The following is a 16,853-nucleotide window of genomic DNA, read 5'->3' on the forward strand; positions in this document are numbered from 1 at the left end:
AGATATTTTTTAATGAAATAGTTTATGTATTACAATGAAATTAAACACAAATTATACTAGATTTAAAAAAAAAAAAAAGGTAATGAATTATTTTATTTTAAACTACACATGATTTTTTTTTTAAATCTGTATAATTTGTTTAGTAAAAAAGCAGTAAAAGAGTATCAAGTAAAAAAAATAAAAAAGGTAATGAATTATTTTATTTTAAACTACACATGATTTTTTTTTTTTTTTTACTTGATACTCTTTTACTGCTTTTTACTAAACAGGAAAATAAATCAATAAAGCAATTTTAAAAAAAATTGTATGATCAAGTTATTTAAAAAAAAAACTTGCTACAACAAGACTTTCTATTTAATGTGATAATGTGCAATTTTTTTTTTTCAAGTTCATTATTAGCAGTCGTAGTACTCGTTACTGACATCCCATTTTGTGACAGCTACACTTCAAGCACTTCCCACCTTAACCCTTTTTTTTTTAAAATAACATTTTGTGAATGTCAAGTTTTTTTTTGCAGCCCGTGGCATATACTAAAAATACATATGATGTGATATACATGCACATAAATATTTTTCTTTTTTTTAATATCTGTAAATGACAAGCCCACCAGTTTGTTGAACGTCCAATACAAAACAAGTTTTAATTTTATATTTTTAATGGGTTAAAAAAAAAAAAAATGCCCACCTGGGAATGAAACACAGATGACCGAACTTTTTTCCTTTCGTTTATTCTTCAGTCAACACCACATTTGACTTCAGCATTTGTGTCCAAATATGTCGATATGCAGCCGATATATCAAACAAACCCAGAAAAGTGTGTCGCGTGCGCAAGGCGCGTTCCTATCTGGAATCCTAAAAACGCCTTCTGCTGTGTGCAATGTCAACAAGTTGGGGGTCAATGTGGTCTCTATTCATGCTCTTCTTCTCACTTATTTCAGTTTGAGGGTAATATAAGTCTTATACACGATGAAGAACAATACAGGCGTCCTAAAAAGTTGCCGAGTAAACCAAATGAGACTGCAGATGACCTTGTGTCGCCTCCGCAGTGACTTTCTGGCCATCAAAGCAACCTTGAAAGTAAGAGAAAATGGAGAACACAAGAAAAGTGCAGATTTGTCATTAGGATTCTTGCACAAGTCCAATTTTTCAAAGAAGAGAATAAAAAGAAACGTACCGGCTTAATCGCACTCCACGGCGGCGGCGGCGGCGGTGGCACTTTCCGTTTTGGAATCGTCGAATGCGATGGCAAAATCGTCACCATGGCTCTCACTTTCGGCCTCGCGCTCGGGATCTGCCAGCGTCTCGGACTCCTCAGCAGGCGTTGTTTTTGTCCCGTGGTTGTCGTCAAGTCTTGGACTCTCGTCTCGAGGCGCCGACACGTTTTTGTCCTCTTGGGTTTCAACCTCTTCCTTTGCGTCCATCCAAATGTCCTGTTCGTCATCTGCTTCTCTGATGGGAGTCTCGGTTTCTGGTTTTTGTGCAGTTTGTGATGCTTCTGTTGCCTGTAAGTTGCGTGTTTCATTTGTTGTGGCTACAGTTTCTTCTACTGATTCTTCTGCCTCAATTGTTTGGAGGCCAGAATCCAAAAGGACTGGAGGATCTGTGGTCACTGTCATCCCACTGGAATCCATTTCTCTCGCCAGTTCAAAGGTCTCTTCAATCTGGACTCCCTGTTTTTGGCCGATGGCAGACTCTTTTGGGAATGAGGTCATTTCCATTTCCGGGGTCAGAACAAATTCCTCTGTTTGCTCTGGCTGTTTCTGGGTCTCGTTGGACACTTTTTGGGGTAGTGGCACTTGGTTTTCACTTGCCTGAACATTTTCATCTGGTACCTCCATCTGTTTTTTGGTCTCAGTGGACTCGTTTTGGGGTAGGCACTCTTGGTTTTCGCTTGCCTGAACATGTTCCTTTAGTGGTTCCGTTAGTTTCTGGGTCTCAGTAGGCTCTTTGGGAGAGGAAAGCACTTGGTTTTCTCTTACCTGAGTATTTTCCTCTGGTGCCTCCATCTGCTTCTGGGTCTCGGTGGACTCTATTTGGAGTAAGGGCACTTTGTTTTCTCCCTTCTGGTCATACTCTTCTGATAGCTCCATCTGCTTCTGGGTCTCGGTGGACTCTATTTGGAGTAAGGGCACTTCGTTTTCTCCCTTCTGGTCATACTCTTCTGATAGCTCCATCTGTTTCTGGGTCTCGGTGGACTCTTTTTGGAGAAAGGGCACTTGGTTTTCTCCTGCCTGGTCGTGCTCTTGTGATAGTTCCATCTGTTTCTGGATCTCTGTTGACTGTTTTTCTGGCATGGGCTCTTGTGTTTCGCTTGCCTGAACATATTTCTCTTGTAGCTCCATCTGCTTCTGGGTCCCAGTTGACTCTTTTTGGGTTAAGTGCACTTGGTTTTCTCCCGCCTGATCATGTTCTTCTTGTAGCTCTATCTGTTTCTGGATCTCGGTGGACTCTTTTTGGAGAAAGGGCACTTGGTTTTCTCCTGCCTTATCATGTTCTTCTTGTAGCTCTATCTGTTTCTGGATCTCGGTGGACTCTTTTTGGAGAAAGGGCACTTGGTTTTCTCCCGCCTGATCATGTTCTTCTTGTTGCTCCATCTGTTTCTGGATCTCGGTGGACTCTTTTTGGAGAAAGGGCACTTGGTTTTCTCCTGCCTGGTCGTGCTCTTCTGATAGCTCCATCTGTTTCTGGGTCTCGTTTGACTCTTTTGGAGGTAAGAACTCTTGGTTTTCCCTTGCCTGAACATGTGTATCGGGTACCCCCATCTGTTTTATTGTTTCAGTGGACTCTTTTTTGAGGATAGGCTCTTGCTTTTCTCTTGCTTGCTCATTCTCTTGTGATAGTTCCATCTGTTTCTGAGTCTCAGTGGACTGATTTTCAGGTATGGGCTCTTGTGTTTCGCTTGCCTGAACAAATGTCTCCTGTATCTCCATCTGGATCTCGGTCAGCTCTTCTTGAAATAGGGGCTCTTGGTGTTCGCTTGCCTGAACATATTCCTCTGCTAGCACCGTCTGCTTCTGGATCTCGGTGGACTGTTTTTGAGGTAAGGGCACTTGGTTTTCTCCTGCCTGATCATGCCCTTCTGATGGCTCCATCTGTTTCTGGCTTTCAGTGGACTCATTTTGGAGTAGGGGTTCTTGGTTTACTCTTATCTGAATATGTTTCTCTAACAGCTCCATCTGTTTCTCAGTTTCTCTGGAGTCTTTTGGAGGTTGAACGTGTTCCTCTGATAGCTCCCTCTGTTTCAGGGTGTCGATGGACTCTTTTGGGGGTTGAACATGTTTATCTGCTAGCACCTTCTCTTTCTGGTCTTCAATGTACTCTTTTTGCAATACGGACTCCTCTGCTTTTGGTGTCTGACAACTCTCTTTGGTTAACACAGCTGATGTTTGGTTCTCAGCTGGCTCTATTGGACACGAGTCCCTTTCTGTTTCCTGTGGCTGAACATTTTCCCCAGTTATTTCCGTCTCCTTACGGTTGTCAACTGAAACTACCGAGTCCCCTGCCAGAACAGCCTGTAGACTCACCTCACTTTGCTTTGCTGTTTTGAGCTCAGCAAGAAGATTTAGTAGGGACAGTTCTTCTGTTTCTATTTGGGATAGGGCTTCTTCTCCTTTTGGGATCTGAGAACCTTCCTCCGTTGATTTTGTGTCTTGGCACTCATCTAAATCTATTTGGGATAAGGGTTCTGGTGAATGAACTCCTTCCTCAGTTAGATCTTTTTCTGTTTGACAATCAACTGGATCCATTTGACGTAAGGAATCTTGCAGGGTTTGATGACCTCCCTCAGCTGGCTCTGTGTCTCTATATCTATATGTTTGGGTAGAGGGTTCTTCATTCGCTACCGGTGCTTTACCAACTTCATCAGTTGGTGCCATCAGCTCCTCTGCTTCCAGGACCCAAATGTCTTCCTCCTTTTCCTCTAAACTCCTTTGATGTGTGGGGGCCTCTAAACCTTGTGGGGTAGCTTCTTGATGTGACGCTTCTGCAGAATTCTCTCTTGGGCAAGCAAGCTCCTTTTCTGGTAATTCCATATGTCCATCACCTTTCCCAAATTCAACTTCTTTGACTTCTTTCGAGACCATTTGCTCCAAGGTCTCAAGGAGGTTCTCCATTACATGTGGAACGATCTCGTGACACATGACTGCATAGTCCTCATGCGTTTCCTCAACACCCATGGATGCGGGAACAAGTTCAACCTCTTCAATGTTTCTGCTACACGTGTCGATGACTCCTTTTTCTCTTACAACAACCTCCAGCATCTGATCCACGCTCCTCTCGGCCGATGTGATGTCCAAATGAACGACTTGTGCTTGAATGCTGTCGTTATCCTCCGTCACTGTCGCTGGCACGTGCATCATCAAAGCCTCGTTGCTCATCTGTGCCGTTTCTGTCAAGTCATCCGTCGTCATCGGCGGTTCAGTCAGAGCAGTTTCTGTCGATTCTGCTTCTGCAGAGCCCAGTAGGGGTTCCTGCATGCCAGATGGTGTGGTAATCAGATCGGGTAGTGAAGTTGAGACTTCTTTAAAATGGCACATGGTCACTTGAGTAACCAAAGCATGCTCGACTGAAGCCGTTGTCACCTCCACATCTGGTAGATCCCAGTTTTCTCCCTCAGTTCTGGTTTCTGTATCACTTGGATGTGCCTTAAGTTTGACTTTGCCCGCAAGATTTCCACAAACTTCAGGGATTTCTTCATAAATAACCTTTTCAAAGATCTGAGCGCAACATTTTTCCTCCTGGTGTAAGGCTACATGTGCTTCTGTGACTTGTGTGCCGTCTTTCTGGTCATCAGCTGTGTTCTCTGGTTCTCGGCCCTCCTCCCCGTCTAAAGCCTGATCCGGTTGAGGCTTGGTTTGCTCTCCTTTGGAAGCAATTTCATCCTCCATTTCCGGCTTTGTAATTTCCTCTACCAATGTTTCCTTTGGAAGTTTCTGTATGATACTTTCTTCCGCGATTTCCAGTCCAGACAAAACCACCTCCTCCACCACCGTTTCTGTCTCGACTGCAGTAAATTCTTCCGGCTCTTGAACTTGATCACTTACAGCTGACGTTACTTCTGTTTCAGAACTGCATTTCATGGCTTCATTCTGGGTCACTTCAGTTTTCTTTGCCAGAATAGTCTCTGTCGAATCAGTTTCTTGATTCCTGTCTTTGTTCCCTGGCTCTAGAGCCACTTCAGGCAGTGGCTCCGCTTCCTCTTTGAGTTCACTTGGAAGAATTTCCTCTTCTAGAATGCTTTCAGTGGTTTCTTCAGATTGAAGTAATTCCGCTTCCTCTGATGCTCGAGCGTCAGAGTTTTTCATGTTGTCCATTTCATTCACTGCTTCCTCTCCTTTGTCCTCTGACTCCACATGAATTTCACTTAGTGGTACGGTCTTCTCTTTCATTTCAACGGAAGCAGTTCTCTCTTCAGCAATACCTTCTGTTATTCTTTCTCCCTCCAATTCAGTTTTGACCGCATCCACTGCTTTCTGGTCACTCTCTGGTTGGACCTCAGCAAAACACACAGGATTTTCTTTGAGTTCTTCCGTCATCTTTTCTTTTGCAGCAATGGCTTCTTTTGCGTCACCTGATTCTGTCCAGTGTGATTGTTTAGATTGTGTTCCTTCTATTTCTTTCACTAGTTCAGTTTCGGATACATCCACTTCCACCTTTTCATCTTTAGCTGACTCGGTAGGAGTTTGGAGCTGAGGTGCCGTCGTCTCTTCACATTCTTCAGTCCTGGTTTTCTGTGGATGGAGACTTTCACCTACTTCTTTGTGTTCATCTGATATTAGACATGATTCTTGTACTACCTCCTGTTCGGGACTAAGTTGAGCCTGGTCCCTCTGGTCTTCGCTTACTGGTTTGTCCTCAATAAGAGGCACAGGTCTGTCTTTGACTTCAGTAATCACGGTTTCTTCAACAAGTATACTTTGTGATATTTCTTCATCTTTAACTGACCGGTCTCTTACTACTATGTCTTCGTCCTCTTTTATTAGTTCAATTTGAGTGTCACTTACAGTTTTCTGATCTTTTTCTTCTATCTCAACGTCGGTTTCCAGCAGAGGCATGTCCTTGTCGTTCACTTCTTCATGAATATCTTCTTTGAGTTCAGCATGTGTTTCTTCAAGTTCCACTTCTGCTTTCTCTGATTCTAGCGGTTTTGCTTGTACAGCTTCTATTTCTTGAATAAGTTCATCTATGGATGTATCCACTGGTGTCTTTGCTAGATCTTTGTTTCGTGGTTCAATACTGATTTCAGGTAGGCGCTCTATCGTGTCCTTGAGTTCACCCGCAACCTTGTCAGAAAGGATTTCATCTTCAGCCAGTTGAAGACTACATTCCTGCAAATCCAGCACTTCTGTTTTTGCCCCTGAAAGATGAACAGAATTCAAGCTGGCTTCTGATAAAATCTCAGGTGTTGGCTCTAGTTCCTCTGTAACGGCTTCTGGAACCTTTTCTGATGTTACTTTGACTTTCTGTTCCTCCAAGTGTATTGTGACAGCTAGTAAAGTGTCTTGCTCTGCGTCTGTTTCCTTAAGGTCAGTCTGAGCAATTGTTTCCAGTTCTGGTTCATTAGTTATTGTTTCTGCCGTAACATCCCCTTGTAAATTTGTTGTGTCGTCTTGTACATCTTTTGACCTTTGCAACTCATCCACTACAGGAATGTGGTCCTCTTCCGTAAATAGTTTGACGGGTTCCAACACATACCTACTGCCTCCATCTCCACTTTCATGTTCTGCGATGGATACGGACACGCCTGACAACACACTGTCCACTATGGAGGCCACGGTCTCATTTGGATTGCTTGCCAGATCTTCTAGATCGTCTTCTGCGCTAACATCTTTGCTTTCCAACAACTGCTCTGAAGACTCCCTTTGTTTGACGTCGGTGAGGCCGTCCACAAATTCATGAATGTTGCCGAAGCTGTTTAATTCATTGAGGCTGTTTTGTGACTTGGGAAGGTTGCTATCTTCTGTTCCATCTGCGGTCATTTCCGCTGCGTCGAGCTCCTCGGTATAAAGCTGAGGTGCGATTTCCTTGAAATCAAACATTTGGGTCGGAATTGAAGGTAAAATGTCCTCGATGTCAAACTCATGGGTTGAAATTGGATGCATCATTTCCACTGCATCAAGTTTCTCGATAGGAATTTGAGGTACGATTTCCTCTCTGTCAAGCTCTTCAGTAGGAACGGGAGGGGAAATTTCCTTGGTGTCAACTACCTTGATAAGAATGTGAGGTGTAATTTCCTTGGAGTCAAGCTCCTCGGTTGTAATAGGAAGTCTACATGCCTCAAAGTCGAGCTCCTTCGTAGGAATGGAAAATGGTGTCATTTCGTCATTGTTTGATTCTCCAGTAGGAATTTGTGGGGACGTTTCTTTGGTGTCCACTTCCTTGATGAGAATGTAAGGTGTGATTTCCTTGGAGTCAAACTCCTCGGTTGGAATAGGAAGTTTACTTGCTTCGAAGTCAAGCTCCTTGGTAGGAATTGAAAGCGTAATTTTGTCAGTGTTTGACTCTCCGGTGGGAACCGGAGGCACAATTTCCTCTGTGTCACTCACTTGGGTAGGGAAGGGAGATCTTTTTTTGTTGGTGTGAAGTTCTTGGATAGGAATTTGAGGCAAAAATTCCTCCGTGTTGCGCCCCTCTGTAGGAATAGAAGTTGTGATTTTGTTGGTGTCAAGCTCCTTAGTACGAAATTGAGTCTCGATTTCTTCCATTTTGAACCCCTTGGTAGAAATGAGAGGTGTGATATCCTCTGTGTCAGGCTCCTCAGTAGAAGTAGGACGGAGGATTTCCTCGGTGTCAAGTTCTCGGGTACGAATGGAAGCTGCGATTTCCTTGATGTGCAAATCTTCTGTATGAATGTGAAGTTTTACTTCCTGGGTGTCAAGTGCCTCTGTTGGCAGCGGAGGTGTAATTTCCTCTGTCTCGTGTGCCTTGCTTGTAGGAATAGGAAGTCTGAGTTCCTCTGTGTCGAGCCCCTTGACAGGACTGGGAGTTGTGATTTCTTTGATGTCGAGCTCCTCTGTAGAAATCGGAGGCGTTATTTCCCGGGTGTCGAGCTCCTCTGGAAGAACAAGAGGTGCGATTTCCTTCGTGCTAAGCTCATCGGTCTTTATTGGGGTTTTGATTTCCTCAGTAGTGAATGGAGCGTCGGTGTCGAGCTCTTCTGTATGAATGCGATACTTGATTTTCTCAATGCTGAGTTCACTGGTAAGAACGGATGGTGTCATTTCATCAATGTCAGGCTCCGCAGTACGAGCAGGAGGTGCGATTTCTTCAATGCCGAGCTGCTCGGTAGGAATAGTTTTTTTTATTTCCTTGGTGTCGAGCTCCTCTGTACGAATTGGAGGTATCATTTCCCAAGTGTCAAGCTCCTTGGTGGCCATGGGAATTGTGATTTCCATGGTGTTGAGCTCCTCTGTATGAATTGGAGGTGCAATTTCCTGGTTGTCGAGCTCCTCTCTAAGAACGGGAGGTGTGATTTTCTTTGTGTTAAGCTCCTCGCTTTGAATTGGGGTTCTGGTTTTACAGGTAGTAATTGGAGGTCTACTTTCCGCTGTGTCAAGCCTTTCTGTAGGAATGGGAGGCTTGATTTCCTTGATGTCGAGTTCCTCGGGAGGAAGCAAAAGTGTCATTTCCTCATTGTCAGGCTCCTCAGTACAAGCGGGAGTAGTGATTTCTTCATTGCCGAGCCCCTTGGTAGAGGGTTTGTCTTCCTTGCTGTCGAGCTCCTCGGTATGAACGGCGGGTGTGATTTCCTTGAAGTCGAGGTCCTGTGTTGCAATGGGAGATGCCATTTTGTCCGTGTCATGCTCCACTGTAGAAGTAGGAGGTTCGATTTCCTGGGTGTCAGGCTTCTCCGTTGGAATGGGAGTTAAGATTTCCAGGACGTTAAGCTTCTCGGTAGAAAAAGGTGGTGTCATTTCCTGGGTGTCGAGCTCCTTGCTAGGAATGAGAGATTTAGTTTCCTTGATGTCTCCTTCCTCGGTAAGAATTTGAGGTGCCATTTCCTCAGTGTCTTGCTCCTCGATAGGAGTGGTGTGTGTCATTTCCCCAGTGTCGAGCTGCTCTGTAGGAATGGGAATCGGGATTTCCATGGTGTCGAGCTCTTCTGTAGAAATTGGAGTTGTCATTTCTGTGGTTGTGTCGACTTTGGAGGACTCGGTTTTATCCATCGCCGCTTCCATTTCATGTACAACCAGATCCGTCCTGGCGGTGGGTGCGTTTGATTTTTGGACTTCAGGTAGCTGTGAATCCTCTCCAAATGTTTCAAGTGTGTCAAACGAGGCAGAAGAAAGCATTTGGTCTGAACGCAGTGGGTCGCTCTCTGGCGTAGTGGGGATGCGCTCAACAATCTGCTGCATAAGCTCTTCTGTTTCTTCGATTTGGGATTCTGCCAGAACCGGCGTGCTGGCGCCCGATGTTTGTCCTGACCGCTGGGAGAGCGCAGAGATCATCTCGCTTTGGTGGGCGAGGCAAACATCCACAGGATGTGGTGCGGTGACGGCCTGCGACGTGACCTCGATCAGATCGTCTGCTGTGGTGCTCTCGGTAATCTCACCTTCCTCCGGAATATCAGTCAGTGCTTTTCCACTGAACTCTGTGAGGGTGGCCTGGTCTTCATTTGTGGCCTCAGTTTCTGAAAAATCAACGTTGTGTTTGGTTTCTTCGGTCTGCAGAGTATCCAAAGATTGGGCTTCTTCTGCCACCTCGGGGAGGAAGTCTTGGTTGAGTTCAACATCTGTTTCCCTCTCAACAGTCTCTTTTGGTTCTGTCTCAACAGTGTCATAATCGGACAAGGGAACAACAGCCGGCATCTTGGAATTCGGGTCACCTGGACCGAGCTCCGAAGTTGCTTCTTGGTCTTCGTTTGAGATGGATTTTCTCGTTTTCCAGCCTGGGAAAATCTTAGCAGAAAAGGAGAAGTTTTCGTCGTTTTCGCGTTGCCCTTCTTCCACAGGCTTGGCTTTCCTTTTCGGGCTCATGAGTCTTTTGAAGGCAGTCCAAGCTGACTCAACATCGCCCTCAGGTGGACTGGCGCCTCCCTTGGGAGTTGATGCTAAAACATCACCATTGTTGTCATAATTTACGACTACTGCTTCCGCATCATTGACATCATCAGCTGATGTTTTGTCATCAGAGACCAAAGCTGTGTGACTTGTCGTACATAAAATAGCGTCCCAGGAAATGGCCGCATCTTTCCGTTTTTGGCCCTCTTCCACGCTGCACTCTAAAATGTCCCCTCCTTCACTTGGCTTCAGTTCGTCTTTGGGCATCCCGGTTTGCACATCGTCATTGTTAAAGGCGGACCTGTTGACTTGCTTTTTGGGAGATAACAGTTTCTTAAAGGTGGCCCACGGACTCTCCTCCTCGGTCTCGATTGTTCCTGCAGGTTGTGTAGGACTTTTATCATTCTGTGCCGCGTCTGTTTGTAACAAAAGCCGGTCCGAGTTGTCTCTGGACGGTTGACATACTTCAACCGCAGACGGATTTGCATCTTTTTGCCTTTTGAGCTTCGTGAGACGAGAGCCCAAGAGAAGCTTCTTCAGAGGACTCGACGAGACGTCCTCAAACTCTTTGGGGGCTTCAGGCCCGCTGGATGAATTTTCTTCCTGGTCTCCATCTGCAAGTGTTAGTCCAGTATTTTCCGTGTCCGCCTGTTGGTTTTGCGAGGTTTCTTTTGCCGTCTCCACGACTTCCTGTACAACCAGCTCTCTTGTCATGGTCTCGTCTTCCAACGACATCCTCTTCTTCGCTAATCCGGCGAAGATTCTCGTGGTGAAAAACTTTTTAATGGGTGACATAGTCACATCCTCTTTGGCGCTCGAGGGAGACGAAGGATCCTGTTGGGGCAGGTCGTCGAGGTGCGTCCATTCTTCGTCGGGACTGTCTGCCTCGTTCTGGGAAGGATTTCGGACTTCTGCTTCTTCCTCACCTGGACGTTTTGAATCCTCATTTTGCCTCTCGTGTGCCGTGTCCACTTGGGTTGTGTCGTCACGGATTTGCTCAGCGGGGTTTTTGGCCTCAGTGGACTCGGGGCCATCTTCTTTGATCTCACCGTGGTCTCTGGAGCCTCGTTTCAGCTTCAAACCAACTTTACTGAAGAACGTCTTGAAGCTCTCATTGATGTAATTTTGTTTTGCTTCAACTTCAGTTACATCCAAGGATATTTCTTCTTCTTTTCCTTCTTTTTTGGCTTCTTTCAATGACTCTTTCTCATTCACGACAACATTTTCTAGTTTTGCCGCCACTTCTTGAGGTGGCTTTTCTGAAAGCCCGTCAGCTTAAGAAAGGATAGCAAGGAAAGGAAATGAAATCACATCAGTTATGTGTTTGTTAGGACTCATTTTGGGTTGAGTGCTGCCTACCTCCGGCATCCGTGTCTTCCTCACAGATACCATTGACTTCCTCCAACGGGGTGTCGCAATTTGCAGCAATTTGCCTGTTTTTGAGAAGCTGCAAAAGAAGTACAAAATGTGAAAATGTGACCTTTGTAATTGTGGTCGTCATTTTGAGGCTTCATGACTCGATTTCAGTGAGCTCTCCATTTTGAACAGGAATGAGGACTTTCAAAGTGAACTGTCCTTTTTATTTATTCTTATATATAATTTTTTATTTATTTAAATTTGAGAAACCAGAAATGAATCAAGCAATAACATTCAAACACTTAAAACTAATTTTCTGTTAAGGAATGCAAGTAAATAACTATCATTTGACAAGACGTAATTATGAGCTTCACTGTTACTATTTTCAGTTTTTTGTTTTTTTTATGGGGTAAAACATTGGCTAACTAAGTTAAAAAGCTTTTACATAATGGCGTGTTTAACCATGACAGTCTTTGGTTGCTGTTTTATACCACTGAGAATTGTTCTGTTGTCTCCTGTGATCACATTACACGCTAATTATAAATAAGTGCATTACAGAGGAAATTCTGTCGCTTGGCAGTTTGCTCTTTATTTACAAACTAAAGCTGTAAAAATATATCATTTCACATTCGATTAAGGACACGTCAAGCTTGCATATATGAATAAACAATTGACAAAAATTCACTAAAGGAAAACAAAGTGACCCATGATTCGATATCACGTCATATTTTAACATCTCACACAATACACTAGAATTCAGAAATAACGGATATATTGCATTACATGTTGATGTTTTGATACTTTATCAAAGCAGATAATAATACATGATACAGATAAATGTCCTCCAAAAAACAATGACAGATCATTTGAAAGAAAAACCTAAATATCTTAATATGGCATTTTCTAATTTTTAGTTCCTGATTATAAAAGGGCCACAAGAGGGTGGCCGATTCCAGTATTGGTATCGGCTGCCATCACGAGTACCGATACTTTGAAATAAGTCCTGATATCAGTACTCGCCCATCCTTAATCAATAGCTCATGCGTGTATCAATAAAACACACGACGATACGGTACATCACAAAATGGAGATTTCCTCCCCCCCGATATTCAGATTTTGTATCAAATCATTATTGTGAAATTGAATTTCCTTCACCTGTAAGTCTTTTTTCCCCACTTTTGGATTATCAATTAGTTAAAATCTCGGACCGAATCTGGGCAAAATTTGTAAACAAAATGATTTTTGCCCTACATTTTCCGATTTGGATAAAAATATCACTCAAAGAAAATAACATTCAGGAAGACAAAACTTCTTAGTAGGGACACTTTTTGAATTGCATTTGAAAATGTACCTTCTCGTCGTCACAACGTTGGGCATCCCCCACTCCGCGCTCTGCGGCGTCCTGGCCTGGCTCGCCTTCCTCGAACGCTGACTGTGTGTCCCCCATTTCTCACATAGCCACGCAGCCCACCTTCCACCACGCGGGGGTGGCAAATGATGCGAGCTGGACGTGCCAAGGCCTTTTTGGATGCGGGGGTTGAGGAGGGAGGGGAAGGAAGAGGAGCCACAACGCTGTGGGGTCACGTGAAGCAGCGAGCTGTCACGCTCCTCTTTGCTGTTGGAACACGGATGTTTTGAGGAAAGAGCAGAGGGGGCGGGGGGGGGGGGGGGGGCAATTATCAGCAACGCTAGCATGTGCCTGATTGGACTTAATGATGGCTCATATTGTATTTTGTTTTGCTTTTCAAGCGGATATTGATGAGTCAGCTGCTTAAAGATCCTCTGCTGGCCCATAAATAGTCCTCGCATTTTCTACACCCAAAAACTTTTTTGTCATTCCATCATTTTTCGCTGTCATTTCCCCCCACTGATCAACGTTCACATACTCAGGACATCCAGGCGACCAGTTTTTCAAATTTCCCAATTTTCTCAGAAGTTACATTTTGCCCTCGCAAAAAATAACTTTAACTGAATGGGACGTCCAAAAAACTGTTCAACTCATTCAGAACATCTTGGGAACTTTTTTCTTCCCACATTCTAATAATTGCCAAAATTACACACTTTTTACAATAAATATCCTGAATCAAGAGATTTTTTTTTTTTTTTTACACATTTCCCTCCTCTTTCCACAGTTCTTGACCGATTCAAACCCATTTCTACTTCAAATAGCACATTTAGGCCATCCTCGTGGAAACTTTTTATCACATTCCCCAGATTCCCAAATTGTCACGATAAAATTCCCAAATGAAAAAGATATATTACACATTTAGGCAAGGCAGCTTTAATAGCGCCACAAGGCAACTCATGAACAGTTTCACAACATTAAGGACATTACAAGAAGATTTTAAGAACGTGTCAATTATTTAAAAGTAAAATAAAACTTTGACATTGAATTAAAAATGTTTTTTTTTAACTTAATCAAGGTTATAGGGAAGTTTTAGCAAACTTTTGTTGGTAGCTTATTCCAATTTGCATAGCTCCTCCTTCTTGACCGATTCAAGCCATTCCAACTTCAAACAGGTTTTTGAGACATCTTGGGAACTTTTCTTCTGCATTGCAATAATTCCCATAAAACCAATTGGCTGCACACTCTTTGAAATAAATGTAAAGTACTGATGAATCCCAAATAAGGTCCAGCTGCCATTTTAGTGAATTGAAACGCTTCACTTTTTACTTCTTTACACATACTTTTTTTTTTGTAAAAACATGGAGACGTGTCGAAATTTGAGGTCAACTTATATCCGGCAGTTCATTTTGGAGTGAGGCTGTAACAACAAAATGTGGGGGGAAAACGGAATCACCGTGAACGTGACCGCACTTTTGAAATCATTTCGATTTCATTTCATGAACTTCATAGTGTTGAGTTTAAAGTTTGTCTTTCAGAAACGACAACAAAACGGCGCTTGCAATCCGCATTTCACATCAAGTGTCCAACACGAGGCTTGTTTTTCATATTTCCTACGTAAGGGCGGTGATGATGACATTGGCCACGGTGCGGCGCCAACACGTGAGGCGGGTGGAGAACGCCGTCGCCCCGCAGTTCCACGGCCGCCATAGCGTCTCCTGATCGCATTTAATCGCATTAGTTATGTTTTTGCTGCAATCATGCTTCATCGCGACAGTCAGTTGACTTCCATCAGGGTCTGACATTAAACCTTTTTTTGGTTTACTGGCCCTGTTAGAACCGGTACTGGCACCGGTTAAGGGTTAGTGATTATTTCATATTTAGCCTCGTTATACAAAAGGAGTCGGGGTTTCAAAGTACAGTTCCATCGGAGGGTTTGGCTTCCATGCAGCTTCATGATTTTTAATAGTTGTCAAAATTAAGTTTAAAAATTTTTGAATTTGTGACTTTGGTTTTAACAATATATTATTTATTGTGTAGTTAGTTGTTTTGCAATCATGTTTTTCTGCATGTATATATTGCACAAAATAATTATTAATATTGATTGATCAATTGATGAATCAATTGTATAATTACACTGGTCAACAAATTTATACAAATCGTTTTGATATGAGATGCAAGTAAATCTGAAATGTTTGCACTGATTCCAGATTTTCATAATAATGACAAAATATATGTAAAAAATATATATATTTTATAATATTTATGAATTCATGTTGTGCAAGCTTCTTTCAGTAAAAAAAAAAAAGTCTCAAAAACATGATGTGCTAAGAAAAAAGTAAAGATTTTTTTTTTTTTTTTTTAATCGACATCAACAATACCTTTGGACACAAAGTAATCTCTGAATAAAATTTGCTGTTGACCGGAGTCATTTAAATATTTACTTTGCACACCAAAAATCCACAATTTTGGAGGAGAAAGGACAACAATCCATTTTAGGCTCAACATTGAAGACATTTTGCGAAGGCGTTTTTCCATTATCAATAAAACAGCCACCATCCAATTGGAACGTGGGAGGAAGCCGGACTACATTCATTCTCTTAGAATAATAACAATAATAGCTTAACTAATGTAAATACTGCACGCACTTGCGTTTGAGTTGTGCACTCAATTTACTCAAATGTATTTATTTAGTTTGAGATGTATGAGTGTCAACAGGTAGGTTAATTGGAAATTCTGCCACCTAGTGGAAGTGCGTTGAATTGTTCTGCCTGTCACGTTAACGTCGCAGGCAGAGATGATCATATTTGGAAGTCACTGCACTGTCTGTGCAAAAACAACTTAAAACTCATGATCCAAATGGAAAAAGCTTGGAGCTTGTGTGTGTCCTTCTGGGCCTTTTTTTTTTAATCGATATAAATAAAGAGTACCTTGCGCTGACCCCATACTCAGTTCCACTTCAAAAGCGACCGACATGTCGCAGCTTGGGAAAAAGCAACCCGTGACTTTTGGTTCTCAGTGGCCGTAATGTGATTTGCCGGCAGAATACACACCTTTTAAAAAGTAGACATTTGTGTGTGTGTGTGTGTAAACTTTAATTGGAGTCACTGCCCAGCTAACTGGAAGCAGCTGATGTTTGCTCCGCCGATTACTGTAAAGTTATGTGATCACATGCGAAGGGGAAGGGGAGCGGGCGTGAGGGGGGGGGGGGGGGCGTATGTTCTGGCCCTGTTTGACCATCTGTACTTACTAATGATGCATCATCTAGACAGAGGTGGGCTAGGGTCAGGGTTCGAAGACAAGGTTTGGATTTTCAATTTAAGGTTTCAAGACAATGTTTAAAGGTTTAGGCTTCCAATTAAGGTTTTAAGGCAGGGTTAGGGTTGCCTTTTTCAAATGAGACTTTCAAGCCATGCTAAGCGTTTCAAATTTAGGTTGAAAGCCAAGGTTAGGGTTTCGAAATGTGGGTTTCATGTTCACATCCCAGTTTTTTTTTCATAGCTTGTTTGTTGTTGACAGCTTTTTTCTTTCTTTTTTTCTTTTTGGGTGCTCGCCAAATTTGCTCTTTTAACGTTCATGGCCTAGCTGCATGCACGCACGCACACACACACACACGGAACCTCTTCCTCAGAATGTGTGTGCGTGTGCGTGTGTGTGTCACATGGAGGACCCAAAACAAGAGGACATCAAATTGATGCTGACTTGAATCAAATGACACCAATGACACACGTTGCAAGCTGTGCAAATGGAAGCGACAACAAACGACATTCCGCGCCGACCAATCGTGAGGCACGTCGGACTGGGTTAAGGTTCAGGTTTTTAAATAGAGCTTTATACTGTAGTTTAGGTTTTGTAGAGATTAAGATTTCAAGACTGGTTTAAGGTTTCAATTCAAGTTTAAGGTTTCAAATTAGTATTAGGTTTTGAATAAGGGTTTTGACCGGCAAAGACCCCCTCAACCCCAAACACACACACACACATACATGTTTAATTTATTTTTCCCTTCCAGTGTCGTGGCTCGTCCAGGAGGTGGCGTAACTGCACAGCGGTCTGGTTTTAGGGTGAGTTGCAATCTGATTCCTCACCACTTGGTGTCGCCTGATGACTACTACTAAACGACATTTTTTAGTCAGTGGCCAAAGAACCGCAATCATA

At 43.1% G+C, this 16,853-nt stretch overlaps 1 protein-coding gene across 1 annotated transcript; it reads right to left on the minus strand.

The window, feature by feature from the left end:
* Positions 1-723: 723 nt before the first annotated feature.
* On the minus strand, positions 724-15,008 carry akap12a (A kinase (PRKA) anchor protein 12a). Its single transcript, XM_077563155.1, has 4 exons — positions 12,705-15,008; positions 11,357-11,444; positions 1,174-11,271; positions 724-1,069 (listed from the first exon to the last, which is right to left on the minus strand). Exons 1-3 carry the CDS (start codon positions 12,798-12,800, stop codon positions 1,178-1,180), a joined length of 10,278 nt encoding a protein of 3,425 aa, XP_077419281.1. The 5' UTR covers positions 12,801-15,008; the 3' UTR covers positions 724-1,069; positions 1,174-1,177.
* Between the last annotated feature and the right edge of the window lie 1,845 nt (positions 15,009-16,853).

The sequence above is a fragment of the Vanacampus margaritifer genome, chromosome 1, assembly GCF_051991255.1.
Source record: "Vanacampus margaritifer isolate UIUO_Vmar chromosome 1, RoL_Vmar_1.0, whole genome shotgun sequence".
Classification (NCBI taxonomy): domain Eukaryota; kingdom Metazoa; phylum Chordata; class Actinopteri; order Syngnathiformes; family Syngnathidae; genus Vanacampus; species Vanacampus margaritifer.

Excerpts from the sequence above, each read along its gene's own strand:
- akap12a (XM_077563155.1), bottom strand. The coding sequence starts at position 12,800 with ATGGGGGACACACAGTCAGCGTTCGAGGAAGGCGAGCCAGGCCAGGAC. Across the intron at positions 11,445-12,704 it reads AACGTTGTGACGACGAGAAG|CTTCTCAAAAACAGGCAAAT; the intron begins GTACATTTTCAA and ends CTTCTTTTGCAG. Across the intron at positions 11,272-11,356 it reads GGAAGACACGGATGCCGGAG|CTGACGGGCTTTCAGAAAAG; the intron begins GTAGGCAGCACT and ends TCCTTTCTTAAG.